At 44.1% G+C, this 17,641-nt stretch overlaps 1 protein-coding gene across 4 annotated transcripts in view; it reads left to right on the top strand.

Annotated features, from left to right (window-relative positions):
• Positions 1-4,044: 4,044 nt before the first annotated feature.
• The window catches only part of BLOC1S5 (biogenesis of lysosomal organelles complex 1 subunit 5), a 54,947-nt gene continuing 41,350 nt past the window's right edge, over positions 4,045-17,641 (top strand). For all 4 annotated transcript variants that reach the window (XR_010376804.1, XR_010376803.1, XM_031435222.2 and 1 more), the window contains exons 1-3: positions 4,045-4,201; positions 7,354-7,436; positions 16,402-16,531. Coding sequence is in view for 2 of the 4 variants with exons in the window: in XM_031435222.2 (XP_031291082.2) it covers positions 4,087-4,201; positions 7,354-7,436; positions 16,402-16,531 (328 nt within the window). In the remaining 2 variants the exon portion in view is untranslated. The remainder of the gene's footprint in view (positions 4,202-7,353; positions 7,437-16,401; positions 16,532-17,641) is intronic.

The raw sequence follows: 17,641 nt of genomic DNA, 5'->3' as shown, positions 1-17,641 counted from the left end.
TTAATGGATTCCTGCATTAAGCTTTTTAACCTCAGAGAGCAGTATTTCTTCTTCTCTGTAATTACATAACCTGCCCCTACCCATTACCAGGGCACTAAATTTCAAATTCTCCGTACACCTGAGTGGCTGTGACATATCTGGCCATCTTAATTTTAGTCTTGATTTATTGATGCTGAATTGCCTCCCAACTCTTCCTGGAGCTCTGGGTGAATTTTATTGCAAAAGCAATGGGGAGAAAGTCACTGCTGTATATCTTTCTTGCTGGGCAGAGCTTTTAGATACACAGGGGGCTTTATATCCCACTGCTCCGTGTCTTCCACGCTGGATTTATAGCACTGGAGCCCAGCTGTAGGGTTACATACAGACACATCGAAGATAAGATGGTGAATTTTGTTCTGCAGTAATGATTACTTGCTGGAGCCCACATCCCTGCAGGCTCTGCCTTTATGCCCCACACCGCTGGCGAGTAAAACTAATTCCAGCTGCTACCTAATCTAGCAAAACTCATCTTTCTCTTACGAGAGAGGCCAAAAGAGGGCAGACAGGAAGTAGGGGAATCTGAGATGCTGGCCGTTTTGCCTATTAAGTCTCAAGGGTTTCTCCTTCCACTATCAGGACTCCTTTAGGAGTATTTTAATCCTTTAAACTTCCATTCCTTTGTGGGGGGAATGAAGGCTTCGCGCTTTGCCAGCCTGGCGAGTTAAGTGACGCTTATCTGTGCTGTCTCTTCCCCTCCAGAGAGTCTGGGTCCCTAGGGCTAGCCCGCTGCATCAGGGACCCTGCAGGCTTGACTTCCCATTTCTGCTGAGGGTCATCTGTCCTCACAGTCTTGCAGGGGATAACTTTTGCCACACACACCCCTACCCCCCGCACATCATCTGCTTGAGAAATTTGTGCCTGGCAGGCCTGTCTGTCCAAGTTAAGCTTGAAACACAGTAGCCACACAACTAATTTGACAAGGCATCGCTCTAAACAGCAAGGCTGCAGGCCTGCTTTGAACAAGGCCACAAACTTCCCGCCATCTGGTTACAAATTCCCAAGTTCCTTTGGAGAAGTCCACGGACTAGTCTGTTCATGCAACTCGGCTTGTCCTTCCTCCACTGCCCCATTTTTTCCAACCTTCTGCAACACACACACACACACACACACACACACACACACACGTCTGTTCATGCAACTCGGCTTGTCCTTCCTCCACTGCCCCATTTTTTCCAACCTTCTGCAACACAAACACACACACACACACACACACACACACACACACACACCCCTTGTCTTAAAGGCTGTTAGAGATGTTTAACCCTCTGATTAGCCTCACCAGCTTTTCAGTGCCTGACTGTTCAGCATTTGACTTAAGCCTTGTCACTTGCATAAAAGAACTCTAGAAGTGAATGAAGGTCATCATCAGAAGTTTGGGGATGGGTAACAGATGTTGCCAGAAAGCAGTGGTTGTCAGACTTCAGCATGTGTGGTCATCACCTGGGGCTTCTCCAAACACAGACTGCTGGGTCCCCACCTGAGGTTCTGATCCATGAGGTCTACTGTGGTGACCACAACATGAAAACCACTCTATGACACCTGTCCAAAGCTTCGGTGACAAACAGTCATAGAGCAGCTGTATTCATCCAAAACCTTTTGGTCTTTTGGCATAGCTGAGTCCAACTTTCTGGAGGTGGGACCAGTGTAGTATCGTAGCATCCTGTGTTCTGAGTGGATGGCTCTGTCACAGGAGCACAGTTTCTCCCCATAGCAGCCCCCTATGGTAAAGCACTGCGTGTTCTCCAAGTGATGGAGTACACCAGAAGCAGCTGTACGGGGAACAAGCAGGATTCCGTCCAGGAAGGTTCAGTCCAGGACAATAAAGTTGCTGCCGAGAAGACAGCTGATGCCAATATCCAGGGTGTCATTTCACACCATGCAGCCTCTGGGCCTCGGGTGCCATATGCACTTCCAAAACTTCATAAGATTAATACACAGTAATATCTAGTATCTTAACCCCAAAAGACCACCTAATCTTTTCTCCTCCTTTATTTTCATCAGTTGCTTCCATTTTTAATTTTTTTAACCTGCTTTAAAAATAGGTTAGGATGGTGGAGCTCAGTGGTAGAGCGCATGCTTAGCATGCATGAGGTCGAGTTCAATCCCCAGTACTTTCACTAAAAAAAAAATAAAAAAAAAACTAATTACCCCCCCAAAAAAGAAAAAAGAAATAGAAATTTAAAAATAAGAAATAGGTTAAACAAAAAAGTATAAATAGAAAATATTCCAGAAGAAATCTCATAAAGTAGATCTGATAAAAAGCAGAATAAATTTAGCCCCCCCCCCCCAGTATGCTTACCCTTGGTGGGCTTATACGAGGGAATGGACTTCAATGTTGTCCTCAAGATGCATGTAATTAAACACACATTTTATTTTTATTTTCTAATTTTATAAGGTTCAACAAGGAGTTAGCAAATAATGTACCCTGAAGTCAGAAATTTATTTCTACTGAGTTAGCATTATTTTCATGTTTTGGACATCTTGACTCTCAAAAAGCATAATAATTGGAAAAAATCCTTTTACAATTCCATGGTTTGGAAGTGTTTGATACTGAGTCTCTGAAAAATGATCTAACAGAGGGTGTACGGTGAAGTTGAGAACAGCTATTCTTAAAACATAGGAGAAGTACTCAGTGTGAGTCCATTTATGTAATGTTTTAGAAATGTCAAAATTTTAGAAATGGAGGATTCATCATAGGTTGTCAGAGGTTAGGGTGGGTTCAAGGAGGAAGGTACATTACAAAAGTTTACAAAAAGTGGCTATGGGGATCTTTATGGCTTTGGAGATGGTCAATATCTTGACAGAATAATGAAGGGCTTTAAAAATAATTACATTTTCTAGAAGTTGATGCTAAAGTGAGGAACGAGAAAATAAGGCTTGAAAGGTTAAAAGCCAGACCCAACAACTTGCAATTAACCAAGCTCACATTCTATTTACTAATTCATCTATTTTATGCCTCTTTATTATTTCCTCTGCTAGAAAACCTCAAGTTCCATCCTCACCACACCCCACTTGGCTAACATTTCTTCATGTCAGACTGAGGACAAAGTATACTTCCTCTGAGACTTTCTTGGCCACCTCACACCCCCAGATGCCCCACATGTGTGCTGCATCTTTCTACAACCTATCATTTAGAGGCCCCAGGTTGTAAATGTTGGTGACTGTGAGATCCTTGAGGGTAAGGACTGTGCAGGAAGAGAGGAGGGAGAATGGGAGAGACTAACACACGATTCTTAGAAAGAACCCCTGGATGAACACGGGAGATGAAGGAGCCACTGCCAAGTTGCACCGCCTGTCCTTTGAACAGGCACGAAGACTTGCGATTATAAGATGAACTTTATGGAGTTTACCAAATAGCAGCACTAGATACATGGCAGCATCGTAGTTGTCTCTTCATGACTACAGATCAAAGCAGCCTAGCAAAACGGCCCCTTCCATAATTACGTGCATTTTATCTTAGCCCATGTAACAACTGGCTGGGATTTCTTAAATACAAATGCCAGGAACAGATAAGTTTCCTCTTCACAGGGGCATAAGTGAGTCTGAGAAGTGATCCGGGCAAACGACTTAATCTCTGTTTCTTCATTTGTTAGAAAGAAACGACAAATCCGTTCCCCGGAGTGGCTATGATGACTGAATGTGACAATGCAAGCCCGTCCACATCCTCTATAAAATATTGGTGGCAGGTAATAATATAGATAACAGATTTACACCACTATTATTAATATTATTCTGCGACTGGATCCCCTCTTCGCCAAACTCTATAAACCACCATTAACTCCAGCAGGTTTAGGGAGGAATAAGCTGAGCTCTAACTTTCTATTCCGGCGGACCTGCCCTAATTCAGCATGGCGGAATCGGTTTCCGCTCGTTCACGGCGCTGGCCACCACAGGGGCTTTACAGGAACCGCCCACTGCGCAGACTCAGTTTCCCCGACGCCCTTTGATGACGTTGACCTCGCCCCCACCCCCCAACCGCGCCTGGAAAGCTGGCCGCGCAGGTTTGCGCAGGCGCAGCGCGGCCGCGGGTGGGCGGAGTCGGTCGGGATGAGTGGCGGAGGAACGGAGACCCCCGTGGGTTGTGAAGCCGCCCCGGGCGGCGGCGGCAAGAAGAGGGACTCGCTGGGGACCCCAGGCTCGCCAGCGCACGTCATTATCAAGGGTACGGACCGCCCTGGTGGACCCCAGCCCAGCGCCACCTCCCAGGCGGCGCCCTCTGACCCGGGGCCGAGCCCCAGGTGGACCCCCAGGTCTCGCGCGGCCTCGCGTTTGTGGCGGGGAGTCGGCGGGGATGGGGGGGTCCTTGCCTGGCCCGCCAGCTTCCCCGCGCCAGGTGCCTCCCAGGAGCGGCAAAGCGGCCCAGCCCCTCCTACTTCCCCGTAGAAGCCGCGGTCGGGAGCGTGGGGGCCGCCCCTCTCCCCTCCCCCAGCCCGGGCCCCGCGCGGAGCCGCGTGGACTGGGGCTCACGACCCCCGAGTGAGGCGGTGAGCCCGGGAGTCAGCAAGGGCCCGCGGCCTCGGGCAGGTCGCTTCAGAGCCGTGTAACGGGGTCGTTCGCTCTGCCCACGCGCTGACCCTCTCTGCCCCTGGGTCGTGCCAGGAGTAAGCGAGAGGGCGTAAGAAAGCATCTTAAAACGCCTAAGCACCGGACACTGCGTGACCATTTGTCCTGTCGGTTCGGGGGCTAGGGGAGGATTACAACCTAGTTACATCCTGGATTCTCACAGAACCCGAATTCGTTTGATTCCCCAAGCTCTCAACCCCGTTTCCTGCAGGAAGGTCTTTGCCAGTTAGGTTCTGTGCTTTCTCATCTCCATCCTCGCTTAACCCCGCAGCCCCACCGCCTTGCAGTGTTGAAGCCTTTGTAGGATTCCCGTCCTTCAGCGCTGCCGGGGGAGTGGCATCCTCATGTTGCTGTCTGTTTCTTTTTAACCGTATCTGTCAGATTTTTGGAGACTTAAGGTTGTCTCTTAAGTCTAATACGGAGTTCGAGGGTGGTGCGTGGGTGTTAGGGCTAATTTGTAATTGTTTATCTGTGCAAACAGTGAGCTGTTAACTAGAATTTTTAAAATTGTGGTAAAATACACATAATAGGAAGTTTATCTTGTTTAAGAGTACAGTTCAGGGGCGTTAGTCCGTTCACATTACTGTGAAGCCACTTACCACCGTCCTTCTCCGTCACCTTTTTATCTTCCCAAACTGAAGCCCTGTACCCATTAAACACTAACTCCCCACTTGCCTCCCCCAGCCACCATTCTGCTTGCTGTTTCTAAATGTAATGACTCTAAGTACTTTATATAAAGTGAAATCAGGCCTGTCCTTTTGTGATTGGCTTATTTCACGGAGCATCAGTGCTGTAGCTCATGTCAGAATTTCCTTCCTTTTTAAAGCTGAATACTAGTCAGGTATTTCATTTTGTGTATGTGTGTGTGTTTGTGTGTAGAGGTCAGAGGCTGAGCATTTTTTTATGTGCTTATTGGACGTTTGTATGTCTTATTTGGTGAAATATCTATTCAAGTCATTTGCCCATTTTTTAATCAGGTGGGTTTTTTTGTTGTTGTTATTGTTGTTGAGTTCTTTCTATAGCCTGGATATTAACCCCTTTTCAGACATGATTTGCATTTATTTTCTCCCATTCCGTGGGTTGCCTTTTCCCTCTATTGATTGTGTCCTTTGATACACAGAAGTTTGTGATTTTGATGTAGTATTTTTTAAAGTTGAAGTATGGTTGATTTACAGTATTAGTTTCAGATGTAGTACTTTTTTTAAAAGGAGATAATTCAAAGGAAGTTTTTCAAGTTAATCCAAAATTGAGCTATAATTGACAGTATGTTTAGAACCTCCTTGCCTTTTTTGGTGGAACCATTTACTCTCTTCATTCTGAAAAATCTATTTTTAGTTTATCTTACTTGAAGACCATCAGCGGTGAAAAGGTATTTGTTGAGTTTTAATGCCAGGGTCTAGTGAAGGGAAATAAATAAGGTGACTTCATTATTTATGCCCCTGAGGCTCTGAGGGTTTCTGGCCTGTGAGTGGGTGTTAGGAGACAAGGGGGAGGGGTCCCTGGGGGATGCAATGTCCGATCTGAGCCTTGAAGAATAAAGTGTTAGCAGTTGAGAAAAGAGGGCAAAGGTAGTTTGGGACCTAGTTGGAAACAGCGTAAGCAAAGGAACGGAGGCCTGAAGCAGCGTGGCATATTTGGGAACCACACATTTCTAAAGATGGCGTCTGCTGGTAATCAGACCAAAGAAGACTTCTTGCCTTTTAAAGGAGATTGGACTTTTTCTTGAATGTTCCATATTGTTGTGGAACAGTAGTGAGCGCGAGAGTCATGTGGTTAGATCTGTGTTTTAAGTAGAGCCCTCAGCAGACATGGAGCAGCCTTGTCATGCAGAATGTGCGTTTGTGAATTTACCTACTTGATAAAATGAATTTGTTAAGTGCAAAATCTGCGGGTACAAAGGGGCCTCCTCTCCTGCGAAGAATGAGCATTAACAGTATATGGAGTGGGTTGTAGAGAGATGTGACCGAGTGTTGAAATTGTCCAAGACAAGCAAGGATGCTTAGCATGTGCTGTAGCACTGAGCTGTACCCTCCCCACTCTCATGCATTTCTTTATAGTTCTGTTGCTTCTGTATGTTTCCCAAAAGGAAGTGTCATTTTGTGTATTTTTAAAGTTTATATAAATGGCTTTATCCTTCTGAAACTTTTTTTTTGCCTCAACATTATATTTGTGGGATTTATCCATGTTAATAAATGTAACTACAGTGTATTCATTTTCATCTTACTTTGTAATATCCATAATTTCACTGGTTTATAATATCCGTCCTATGGGTATATGTTTAGGTTGTTTCCTTTTTTTCCTTTTGACGTTACACTCATGCTGTAGTAAGCGTTATAAACGTCTCTTTCATTTGTGTAAGAGTTTTCCCAGGGCACATACTTAGGTATGACGTTGCTAGGTATACATGTCTTCAACTTTCTTAGGTGTTAGCTAACTGTTCTCAGAACTACTTATACCAGTTTATTGGCAGTGAATGAGATTTCTTCTTTTTAAAAAAATTTTGTGTGTGTGTGTGTGTATATATATATATATATATATATATACACACATACATATACATATACATGTATGTATGTAGTTTTTTTTAAGTATAGTTATTTTACAATGTTGTGTCAGTGAGATTTCCTCTTAATCCACAGCCTGGATTAGATTTTAACCTCCATACGTTTATGGGGAAGGAGAAGAGTAAAACAAGCTAGAGAGGATGCCACTTAGCATGGACTGACCGAGAATTTCATTTTGTCTTTACAGATCTTGGAGAAATCCATTCAAGGCTTTTAGATCACAGGCCTGTCATCCAAGGTGAAACCCGTTATTTTGTGAAAGAATTTGAAGTGAGTATTTAAAACTGACTTTGTAAAAATCCTATCCTAATTGTTAGTGCGTTAATATATGGAAGGGAAGTTCTCTAGTTTTAAAATCTCTGGTTTCTGTTCACATGTCCATAAGATACACAAAGTAAAACTTACTGAGAAGCGTTGACATTGCCAGAGGGAGTGGACGGCAGGAGCCTCAGGCTGCAGTTCTGGTGCCTCTGGGCTATTTAACGTCTGTTAATCTGAGTTGTTTCATCTGTAAAATGAGATCTAGTGAAAAAAAGATTCTAGAGACAGATGGGTCACTTTTCCCGACCGATTTTCTGTATTTTTCCCTCAGTTGGGGCATCAGCATTTACCCGAAGCACTTGAGTTAAAACCTGAGAATCATCCTGGGCTCTTCCCTCCCGTGTAGGTCACGTCCAGCGACCAAGTCTTCTAGACGCTACAGCATAAATCTCTGTCCTTTCTGACTGGTGTGCCTGCTCTATCAGCCCGGTCAAGTCCGGTCCTCATCCGGCTGCCAGAGTGCACCGTTGTTATGAAAACCCTCTGATACCCTTTTCTGTCTAGAGGACAAAGTCCGAGCGTCCTTCTGTGACCTGGCCCCGTCTTTCTAGCTTTACCATCTGTGCTCTGCCTTGTATGCTGTGTCCCAACAGTGCTGTTGCACCAGCCCACCATCCTGTTTCCTGTGCTGTTGGTTTTGCCTCTGCACAGTGGGTTCACTGTGCCCTGAAGAGTAACACCCCAGGCTGCTGTTGGGTGGATGGTAAATGGTGTTAACACAATTTTGTGATTCTGTGTAGGTTGGGGTTTTATTTTCAAATGAGATTCCAACCAAGCAGGAAGTCTAATCCTGCCAAAAGGAGGGAACCTTTCCATAAACCCTTCGAAAGTAAGGGAAGCCTGCAGTACAGAGCCCTCAAGGTGGAGCTGCGGCGTTAGACTCCATTTCTAGGTTCCACAGACTGGAAATCTGCATAATCCCTGCTTCCCAGGGTTAATGTGAAGGTTAAAGGTGTGTGTAACTTAGAACATTGCCCAGCACCCGGGAATAACTGCTGGTTACGTTTGGCATCATTATTGTCATCGTGGTTAGGATAAGAATGATTACCCCCCACACAGAATATTAACCAGAGACTATTCCCTTATCATACTGTACAAAAATTATTAACAGTTCCTTAGTGAGAATAGAGTCTGGGCACAGCATGGTGGATACTCTGCTCAGGGTCTTACAAGGTTAAAATCAAGGAACTGGCCAGGTTCTGTTTTTATGTGGCGCTCAGAGCCCTTTTTCTGCTGCACAGGGCGGTAGCAGGACTCAGCTCCCTGCCGAGGTAGACGGAGTTCCCGTTTCCTCGCCATCAGCCGGGGGCGCTCCCAGCTCCTGAGGCTGCCCACATCCCTTGCCACATGGCCCCTTCTGTCTTCAAAGATGTAAATGGAGTCTCCCTCTCATGTTTCCAATATCTCTTGCCCAGAAAAGACCAGTCCCTGTTAAAGACTCACCTGATTAAGTCAGGCCCACCAGGGATAATCTCCCTTTCTTAAAATCAGCTGATTTGAAACTACACCTGCAGAATATCTTCAAAGCAACACCGAGATTAGAGTTTGACTGAGTAACTGAAAGGTGTGTGTATACTAGGGGAGGAGATTTCGGGGACCATCTTAGAATTCTGTCTACCATAAGCTCTAAAAACTGTATTTCCTTACTGTTTGCTCTTTTATTAGAATGTAGACTCGAATCTTTTTTGTTCTCTTGTGTTCAAATACCTGAAAGGATGTCTAGTGCACTGTAGATACTGAATATGATTCAAAAGAACAGTTATGAGAGCTTCGACTAAAACGGCTTTTCCAGTATCCAGTGGTCTTTTCTCATAAGTTATCTTTTTTTTTTTTTTGCCGGTTTGGTTCATTTGAAATACTAAATAGTTTTTATTTTAAAAAATTGTAAATGTAAAGGTCTACTTTATATTAAAAGTACAGAATCCTGAAATTAAGACGGCTTCTCTAATCCAACCTCCTGACTTCATGGAAACCGTGCCCAGAGGTGGAAAGCAACGTGTGGAATGTCACACAGCCAGTTAGTGGCTGAGCATTCAGTGCATAATACGGGCCATTTCTGTGAAAGGGCTGTGCAGAGGGGACTGGGTTTGAGTGGATGATGAGGGACGTGCTACATTTATGCTGCAGGATATGTTGTGTTAAGAGCTCACCCCCTTTTGAAGCCAACACCTCTTTTAACTGGGATAGAAGACAGTTGCCAAGAGAAGACGGGCACGTGCCTGAGAGGAGAGGAGTGACCTGCACCCCGCGTGGCTCAGCCCTCCAGGGTCTGTGCAGAGGGGGCGGGGCCGAGCAGCAGAAGGAGCACTGGCCTGGAGTCTGGTGCAGTGGGCGTGCCTGGGCTGCAGTCCTGGCGTCCCTCTTCCTAGCTTTGGTTACTTGCCTTCCTAAGGCTTAGTTTCCTCTTCTTAAAAATGGGAACAGTAATATATACTGCAGAGTTTTTATGAGGATTAAACGATGTGTCAATTTAAAAATCCCTAGTATGTCGATGTTAGACAGATGTTGTTAACGGTCATTATTAAGAGAAAGATGGGAGCAAGAAAAATCCAGTTGAGTGCCTTAATTCATAATTTGCAGTGATTCAAATGAGTTTGGGTTCAATTTTTATTATCTTTAGGGAAAGTAGGGATTTGCTAAGCAAATGGCGTAAACATCATCTTAGGAAAATGTTTACTCAAGAATAAAATTTTCACACTGGCTATGATAATTGTCAGCTTGTTAAATAAAGTCAAGCAGCATGTCTCGAGCACTTATTTTGTGTGAGACATGGTGTCAGGAACCAGTGCTACGTCCGTGAGCAAGTCAGCCGTGGGCCCACCTTCGTGAAGCGAGACGGGCTCATGCCGTCAGTGAAGAACAGCCTCTGAAGGGCTCAGAAGCTCTTGTCGGCTGAGTTTGTTGTCTCCGGCCACCTGTGACCTGACTCCTCTTCTTGGAAAGTTCTCGATGCGGCCCTTTCACACTGTGGCGGCCCAGGCTGTCTGAGGGTTGATTGGCGCCCGGACGCTTGTCTGTTCGTCAGACTCGACTCCCTTTTCTGTCTCTTGCACCCTGGCATTTCCCCTCAGATGATGAGAGAAAGTGGAAGGCGTTTAGAGGTTTAGATCTGAAGAGGTGGTGCGTTACTTACAGTTCTTTTCTCTCTTGGCCCAAATGACAACCTCCTCTCCCTAAGAGAAGTGTCTCCGCCGGAGGCACGGGGCTGGGCAGGGCGGGCGGTGGCTGCCACGGCCTCCTGGGAGTTGAGTTTCGTCTCCTCCGTCCTGTCTTTAAACTGGCCAACATTTAAAAGTAAAATTGTTTATAGTTGATATAGTTCAAAAAGGTAATGCCCATGGCCACGCTTATCTTTTTCTTTATGAAATTTTATTTCTAAAAGAAGGGAAAAGGGCCACATGGTGGCAGCGTTCCTTAAACTACCCAAGGTCTGGTAATGGTATTCTCGGCTCTCTTCGTGTTGGTCACTATTTCAGCACCGTTGACTGTCTTGCTCCCGGCTTTACGCAGCTCTTTTATTCCCTTAAGTCCAGTAAATACTGTGAGCAGAGGCCCCGGTGGGGCCCTTGCAGCGAGCATCAGTCTGGTTGTGTCAGCGGGTAAAGTCACTGCACCGTTACCTTTCCTGCCACAGAAATGCCAGGGCCCCTCATGTGGGACAGGGGAGACCCGGTTCATCAGCGTTTATGAGGTGCTTCTGGGCTGTTCAGTGCAGCCCCAGCTCCTTACTTCATCTCTAGCAAACTCCATTCTTTGACTGCTTCATTGACTAGTTACTGAATACCCAGGTATATCATAAAGAAGGAGTTCAGTTACCAGACATGCAGAATAAAGAAGAAACCGCCTCTGCCTCCAGGAGGCTTGCAGTCTGGGGAGAAGACACACCAAGAATCGAAACGGTGGAGTTACGGTGACGACGTGGCACGAGGTGACGGAGATCTCAGCGGAGCGAACAGGCCCAGAAACAAGTGCCCCCGAGCTGGGAGGAAAAGCTTCACTGAAGAGCTGATGTTAGAGCTGAGGACGAGAATCAGATGTTAGAGAAATGGGAACAGATGGCGGAAATACTGATTAAAGTTGAGGCAAAAAAGAAGATTGTCCAAATAAGGACAGTAATTACAGCAGCCGTGAGGGTTCGTGTTGATGTATTTGAATGTGGGTCGAATTGATAAAGGGAAAAATGCCTTAAAAGGAAGGACAAAGCAGAAGTTTACTTGACGTCTGATCTCTCATTTTTAGTTAGATTGTAAGAGTAACTGTCAGATTATTAAATACCAAGAAAAGTCTATCCCATACGGTATGTAATAAATTTATGTATATATAATATGGTTTTAAAACTTGTGAGACTGACCAGTTTTGTGATTGAAAATTTTAAATAGTACATTGGTCTCTCATTTCCTCTCTAATACAATCGAATTCCATCTTTAATGTAAATAGGACAATAGCTGTACTAATGTTATTAACAATTGCTGACATTTTTAATTGCTTGGTGCCAGGCGTTGTCTTAAGCACGTTACATGAGTGCTTGTTATTCATTTCAACTTAAGAAAAATTAGCTGTTTATGTACTTCTGTGGAGTGTTATCCATCAGACACCAGGCTTCATTAGTGCTACGCCTTGCTCTGAGAATTTTCACCCCAGAAATAATATTCATATAGCAAATAAACAGATATTAGTTTATAATCTTCCTTTTGTAATGGGTGTCAACAGTACGCCTTACTTAGTCGAAAATATGAGCATAAAAACAAGCACATACCAGATGGGCCTGTTTGTTGTTGTTTAAATTAATTATTGTCATTAATGGGCTGTTAGAGGTGAGGGTAGATATTCCCTTACTACAGCGTGCAATTTAAGGCTAAGCGATGGTTCTGAGGGAGACAGCCCCCCGGGCTCTGTGAACACAAGCCAGGGCTCTGTGTCCTGCCGGCGTGGACACAGTCCATGAGAAAATGGTTGGGGAGAAGAGGGTTATGAGAAGCAGAATATGCTCCCTTGCTGCCTTACGACTATTAACTGGGAGGGAAAGGATGCTCTTCCAAATCAATCCCTGAGGGAGAGGGCGTAGAGAGAAGAGCCATCATGTAGGATTAATCTCATGCGTAGTGGGGAACCCATAGGCAGCAGCGGGAAGGTGGAGAGCAGGAGTATTAGATGAGGTACTAGTATAAACATAACCATGAGGGCAAAAACGCCAACTTTTTTAAATACTGAAAGAGATACCCAACAGAGAGAACAAATGGATCACGTGACCGCAGAGAGAAAGACGACTCATTGTGTGTGTGTGAGCTTGGCTCAGAGTGAAATAAGAAGCGTCTGTATATCATTTCTGTTTAGGAAGGAGGACGTTGAAATATGTGTACACTTACACCTTCATATGTATATGTACACACATGTTTTTATATGCGTGTGTATACATACACTTACATGTGTACACATGTAAATGTATATCCTTAGCAGTCAGGCAATGGCAGGATAACTTTTTAAAATAATGACCTAGAGGGAATAGGATACACAGGACAGTGGCAGACGCTATTCTTTTGAACATATGTTTTTGTTTTTATTTTTATTTTCTGTGACTTTTTAAATTGAAGTACAGTCAGTTACAATGTATCAGTTTCTGGTGTACAGCACAGTGTCCCAGTCATGCATATACATACATATGAACATGTATTTTTATAGATGTAGTTTTGGAGCCATGCAAATATTTTACATAATTTAAGAGAAAATTAAATTTTAAGGAGCAGTCCCTAAAAACCAAGGAACATGTTAAAAAGCAGACCTGTTTCTAGGCAGTGGCATTGCCACACAGAAATTTTTCCAAGTAACTTGAAAGCACAGTAACTTTTCTGTATGTTCCTAGTGGAATATCCTTTCAAAACAAAAAGTTGCCCCCCAAAAAACACAAACTATTGTCAGTAATCATTTTGTTAATTCTAGTGTTAGTATTGTCATTTGATCGACTTGGTGATAAAGCAAATGAGTAATTGCGTCGGTATTTTGAGAACTGAAAAGAAACATACAAGACAGAGGAGGGTAATTGAAATCCTGTAAGTCCTAATTTAATTCTGAATGTGAACTCAAGATGTATCTTTTCTTTTTACAAAAATACCTGTTTCCTAGCCTTATACACCGATGGCTGACCTCTAGTGCGCAGTCTCTAAGCAGACCTTCTGATTCTCAGTCTGGCTCAGGAGACGGCCAGGAAGAGCCTGGTCCTCAGGTCGTGCCAGGAAGCAAGGGGGCTGCCGCGCTGGGGTTTTGACTGCAATATCCCAGCGCCCCTCGAATAGGCTCTCGCTATCCTGACAGAGACAGGATAATTTGAGTGCCACTGAGGACAAAAAGATTAAAAACTTTAAATATGTTTAAATCTATGAGTCACAAGACTGCATGAAAACATAGAAACAAAAAGCTTTAGGGACTATCGGGGGGAAAAGTTGTTATTATTAAAACTGGTGACTAAAGGGAAATAATCGGATGTTTTATTCTGCCTTGCATATATGAGCGTATCTCAGAGTAGCCAAGTAGCTGCTGAGGGGAAATTTCTCTTTATGGAGGTAGGTATTTTTGTGGATAAATGCAGACGGAGTGCTACCAGCATCCCGCCGAAAGTACACAGCCCACCGCTGCAAGAGTCTTGCATACAAAAAACAAGACCTGAATCTGATCACACCTCGAGTTCTAACTGCTAATTTACAGGAAAGAGAAGAGACAAAAGAATATCTTAAATTACACCATGGGGATTCCTTCAGTGAAAAACAGATTGTGGGAAACTGCAGAACAGTGACTCACTTTTTTCCCAGCAGATCACATGGGAAAAAATGGAGAAATCTATAGATTAAAAAAGATTTAAGAAAGATGTTGACCAACTGCAATGTATGAGTCTTATTTGGATTTTGGTCTAAATGATCTAGGGGATAAAATACAAAGAAGCATTTGAGGACATTTGAGGGAATGCGAACAATTCCTTGATGTTTAGTATTAAAGAATTATTATTGAGTGGGGAGGGAGGGGAGGTGTGGTCGTCTTCTGCCTTTATAAGGAGGAGTCTGTCATTTAAAGACAGATGTTGAAATGTTCCCAGTGGAGACAGTACACTGTCTAGGACTTGCTTGCAGAGCGTCTAGGGTTGTGGGTAGGGGACTGTGTGGAGTGTTACAGGGGAACAGAATCAGCCATGAGTTGAAGCTTGGTGAGTGCGTGAGGATTTGTTGTTTTATTCTCTCTCAACTTCTGTGTAAGGTTTAAATTTTTTATTATGAAAAATTACAGTAAAAATCTGACCGCAGCTGCTCCATAAGAATGGTTTAAAACAAAAACCCCAGGAACTAACACTGTTTCCTTATAGTCAGGTTTACCACCCTTCTTTTTTTAATAAACTTTTTGTCTTGTATTATTTTAGGATTCGCGGTAAGTTACTAACATAGTGCAGAGTTCTGTAACCCCTCACCCAGCTTCTCCCATTGTGCACGTCTTAGATTTCCGTGCTACGTTGGTGAAAACTAAGACACTGACATCGCTGCATTACTGCTAATGAAACACCAGACTATTTGGGTTTCACCAGCTTTTTCCATCATGGTCCTCATTCTGTTCCGGGATCCGATCCAGGGCACCGCGCTGCGTTTAATTGTCATGTCCCTCTAGTCTTCTCTGGTCTGCGACGGTTTCTCATTCCTTCCTTGTTTTTCATGATCTTGACAGTCTTGAGTACTGGCCAGACCCCCCCAGTCTGGGTTTGTCTTTTGTTTTTCTTAAAATCAGACTGGGGTTATGAGTTTGGGGAAGGAGTACCGGAAAGTTAAAGTGTCCTTGTCACAGCACATCGAGAAGTGCATGCTGTCACCATGACATCACTGGCGACGTCACCTTGATTGCCTCTGCGGTAAACTTAATATTTTTCTCATTCCATCCACTGTTCTTTGGAAGCAGGTCACTAAGTCAAGCCCACCCTCAAGTGGGAGGGTGGTTTAAGCTCAGCTTTCTGAAGGGGGATGGACTCGGGGTCCCCAAGGCCACCCCAAGTTCACTGACTCACTAACAGGACTTAGCATATGGTTGTACTGGTAGCTAAGCTTTATCATGACAAACCATACAGAGCAAAATCAGCAAAGGAAACAGGTGCATGGGGAGGAGTCTGGAGGAAACCAAGCAGAAAGTTGCAGGAGTCCCCCTCACCCAGAGGAGAGCATCACGCAGGTGCTCCTCACCCCCAGCAATGAGTTGTGACAACACGTGTGAAGTGTGGTGTCCCAGGGAAGCCCGCCTGAGCCTGGGAGTCCAGAGTTCTTACTGGGGACTGGACACACAGAAGCGTCTGCCTAGCATGTATCAAAATTCCAGACTCCCGGAAGGGAAGAGGTGACTTTTCATTGGCGGGAAGTTTTACACTGTTTGCTGGCCAAGTTCTTGGCCCCCAGTCCAAGGCCAACCTTGCAAGCAGGCCTTCAGTGTTAACTCTTTCCTTCACAGGGAAGTGTCCACATACTATTACTTTTACCGTCCATTTTTAATAGAGAAAAGTAGAATCAGATTTTTAAAAATATAACATAAAAGAGATGCTATATGATGGTAAGAACAACAAAACAGAATTTAAAATCAAATCATTTCTTAATTTGCTGTACAGAATGAAATGCATGGAGTCCATCTCTTGTCTTGTTCTTTTAGTATTTCTCATGCCCATTTTTAAACACTAGTATAAAAAAATTACTCATATTGCAACTTCTGAAGCATTTCATAATTTAAAAAATACCTCCAGGTTGTGACCTCATTTATTGCCAAATAATTAGAAGACGGCTGTGTAAATTTCAGTAATGAGTAATAGCGTAACAGCCAAAACCTGCGTGGACGTCCCAGCGAGTCATTACTAAGATTTAAGATGCAATATGTACTAAAAACTAAAACTTTCTCTTAATAGGAAAAACGTGGTCTTCGAGAAATGCGCGTTCTTGAAAATTTGAAGAACATGATCCACGAAACCAACGAGCACATGCTTCCCATGTGTGGGGAGACCATGCGGGAGAGCCTGGACCAGGTTCTCCAGAGACGTAAGCCGCGGCTTCCTCATGCTGCTCTGTTCCAGATGCGTGCTCTGCCGAAATGGTTTTCCCTGAGTATTTTGGTGGGCGGTGGAGAGAGAATTCCTAAGCGGGACACGTGAGAGGGAGTCACAGAGGAAGGGGTTATCTTGTGATGAATGTGTGTTACCCTTGTGGGGAGGGTATAGCTCAGTGGTGGAGCACGTGCTCAGCGTGTCAGAGGTCCTGGGTTCAGTCCCCAGTACCTCCATTAAATAAATAAATAAACCTAATTACCACCCCCCCCAAAAAAACAAAAAAAACAAATAAATAGAAACAAAAATACATTTTTAAAAATGTGTGTTGCCCTTGATATTAGAAGAGTTCATCTCCAGAGCAAGATGGATCTCTCAGGATGTAAGAAAATCAGCAGGTGCTTTACCTTAAAAAAAAATTCATCCGTAAGAAAGTTTGATGACCAGGAGTTAGGATCTGAAATGAAGCTTCCTTTTCAAACAGGATACTAGAGTTTTTAACTTTAAAAAAAATCCTATTACAAGTGTTTGTATTTTATCACTTTTTCTCATTAAGTGGAACATTTTAATGTGGAGAGATGTTTGATAAAAAGAGTACTTATTAAGCATGTCAGATTATAAAATAAAAGGAGTTTTATCAGTAACTGATTTTAAAATTAGAGGTATATCAGAAATGCAGGACTTCTCCTTGGGTCTATGTTGACCCTGTTCAGTTTGTCCAAGGATGGGTGATGCTGTTAGATAATGATGGAGTGCAGCATGAAACAGTAGCTTTTTAGGGAAAAAAGAGAAAGCACAACTGGCCGGTGATGTGACGGCCTGCAAGGGAAGGTGGCCGGAGGCCTGGTCAGTGGCCGAGCTGAGTAAGGGCATGTACAGCCCAGGCTAGCCAGTGCCTTGTGAGGCCCACAGGAGCGGGGACAGACCTCCCACGGTCACATTCAGTTCCTTTGCAAGGAAAAGCCAGAAGTGTAAAATTGACTAGACTTTTTTACACACAATTTTTTTGTTTTTTGGGGGGAGGGGTGGGTAATTAGGTTTATTTATTTATTTGTTTTAAGCACACACTCCACCACCGGGCTGTACCCTCCCCGGCCCTTGGCAA

Source organism: Camelus dromedarius, chromosome 19 (genome assembly GCF_036321535.1).
Source record: "Camelus dromedarius isolate mCamDro1 chromosome 19, mCamDro1.pat, whole genome shotgun sequence".
Taxonomy (NCBI): domain Eukaryota; kingdom Metazoa; phylum Chordata; class Mammalia; order Artiodactyla; family Camelidae; genus Camelus; species Camelus dromedarius.
The sequence above is the reverse complement of the archived record's forward strand: the minus strand, read 5'-3'. Positions and strand labels throughout refer to the sequence as shown.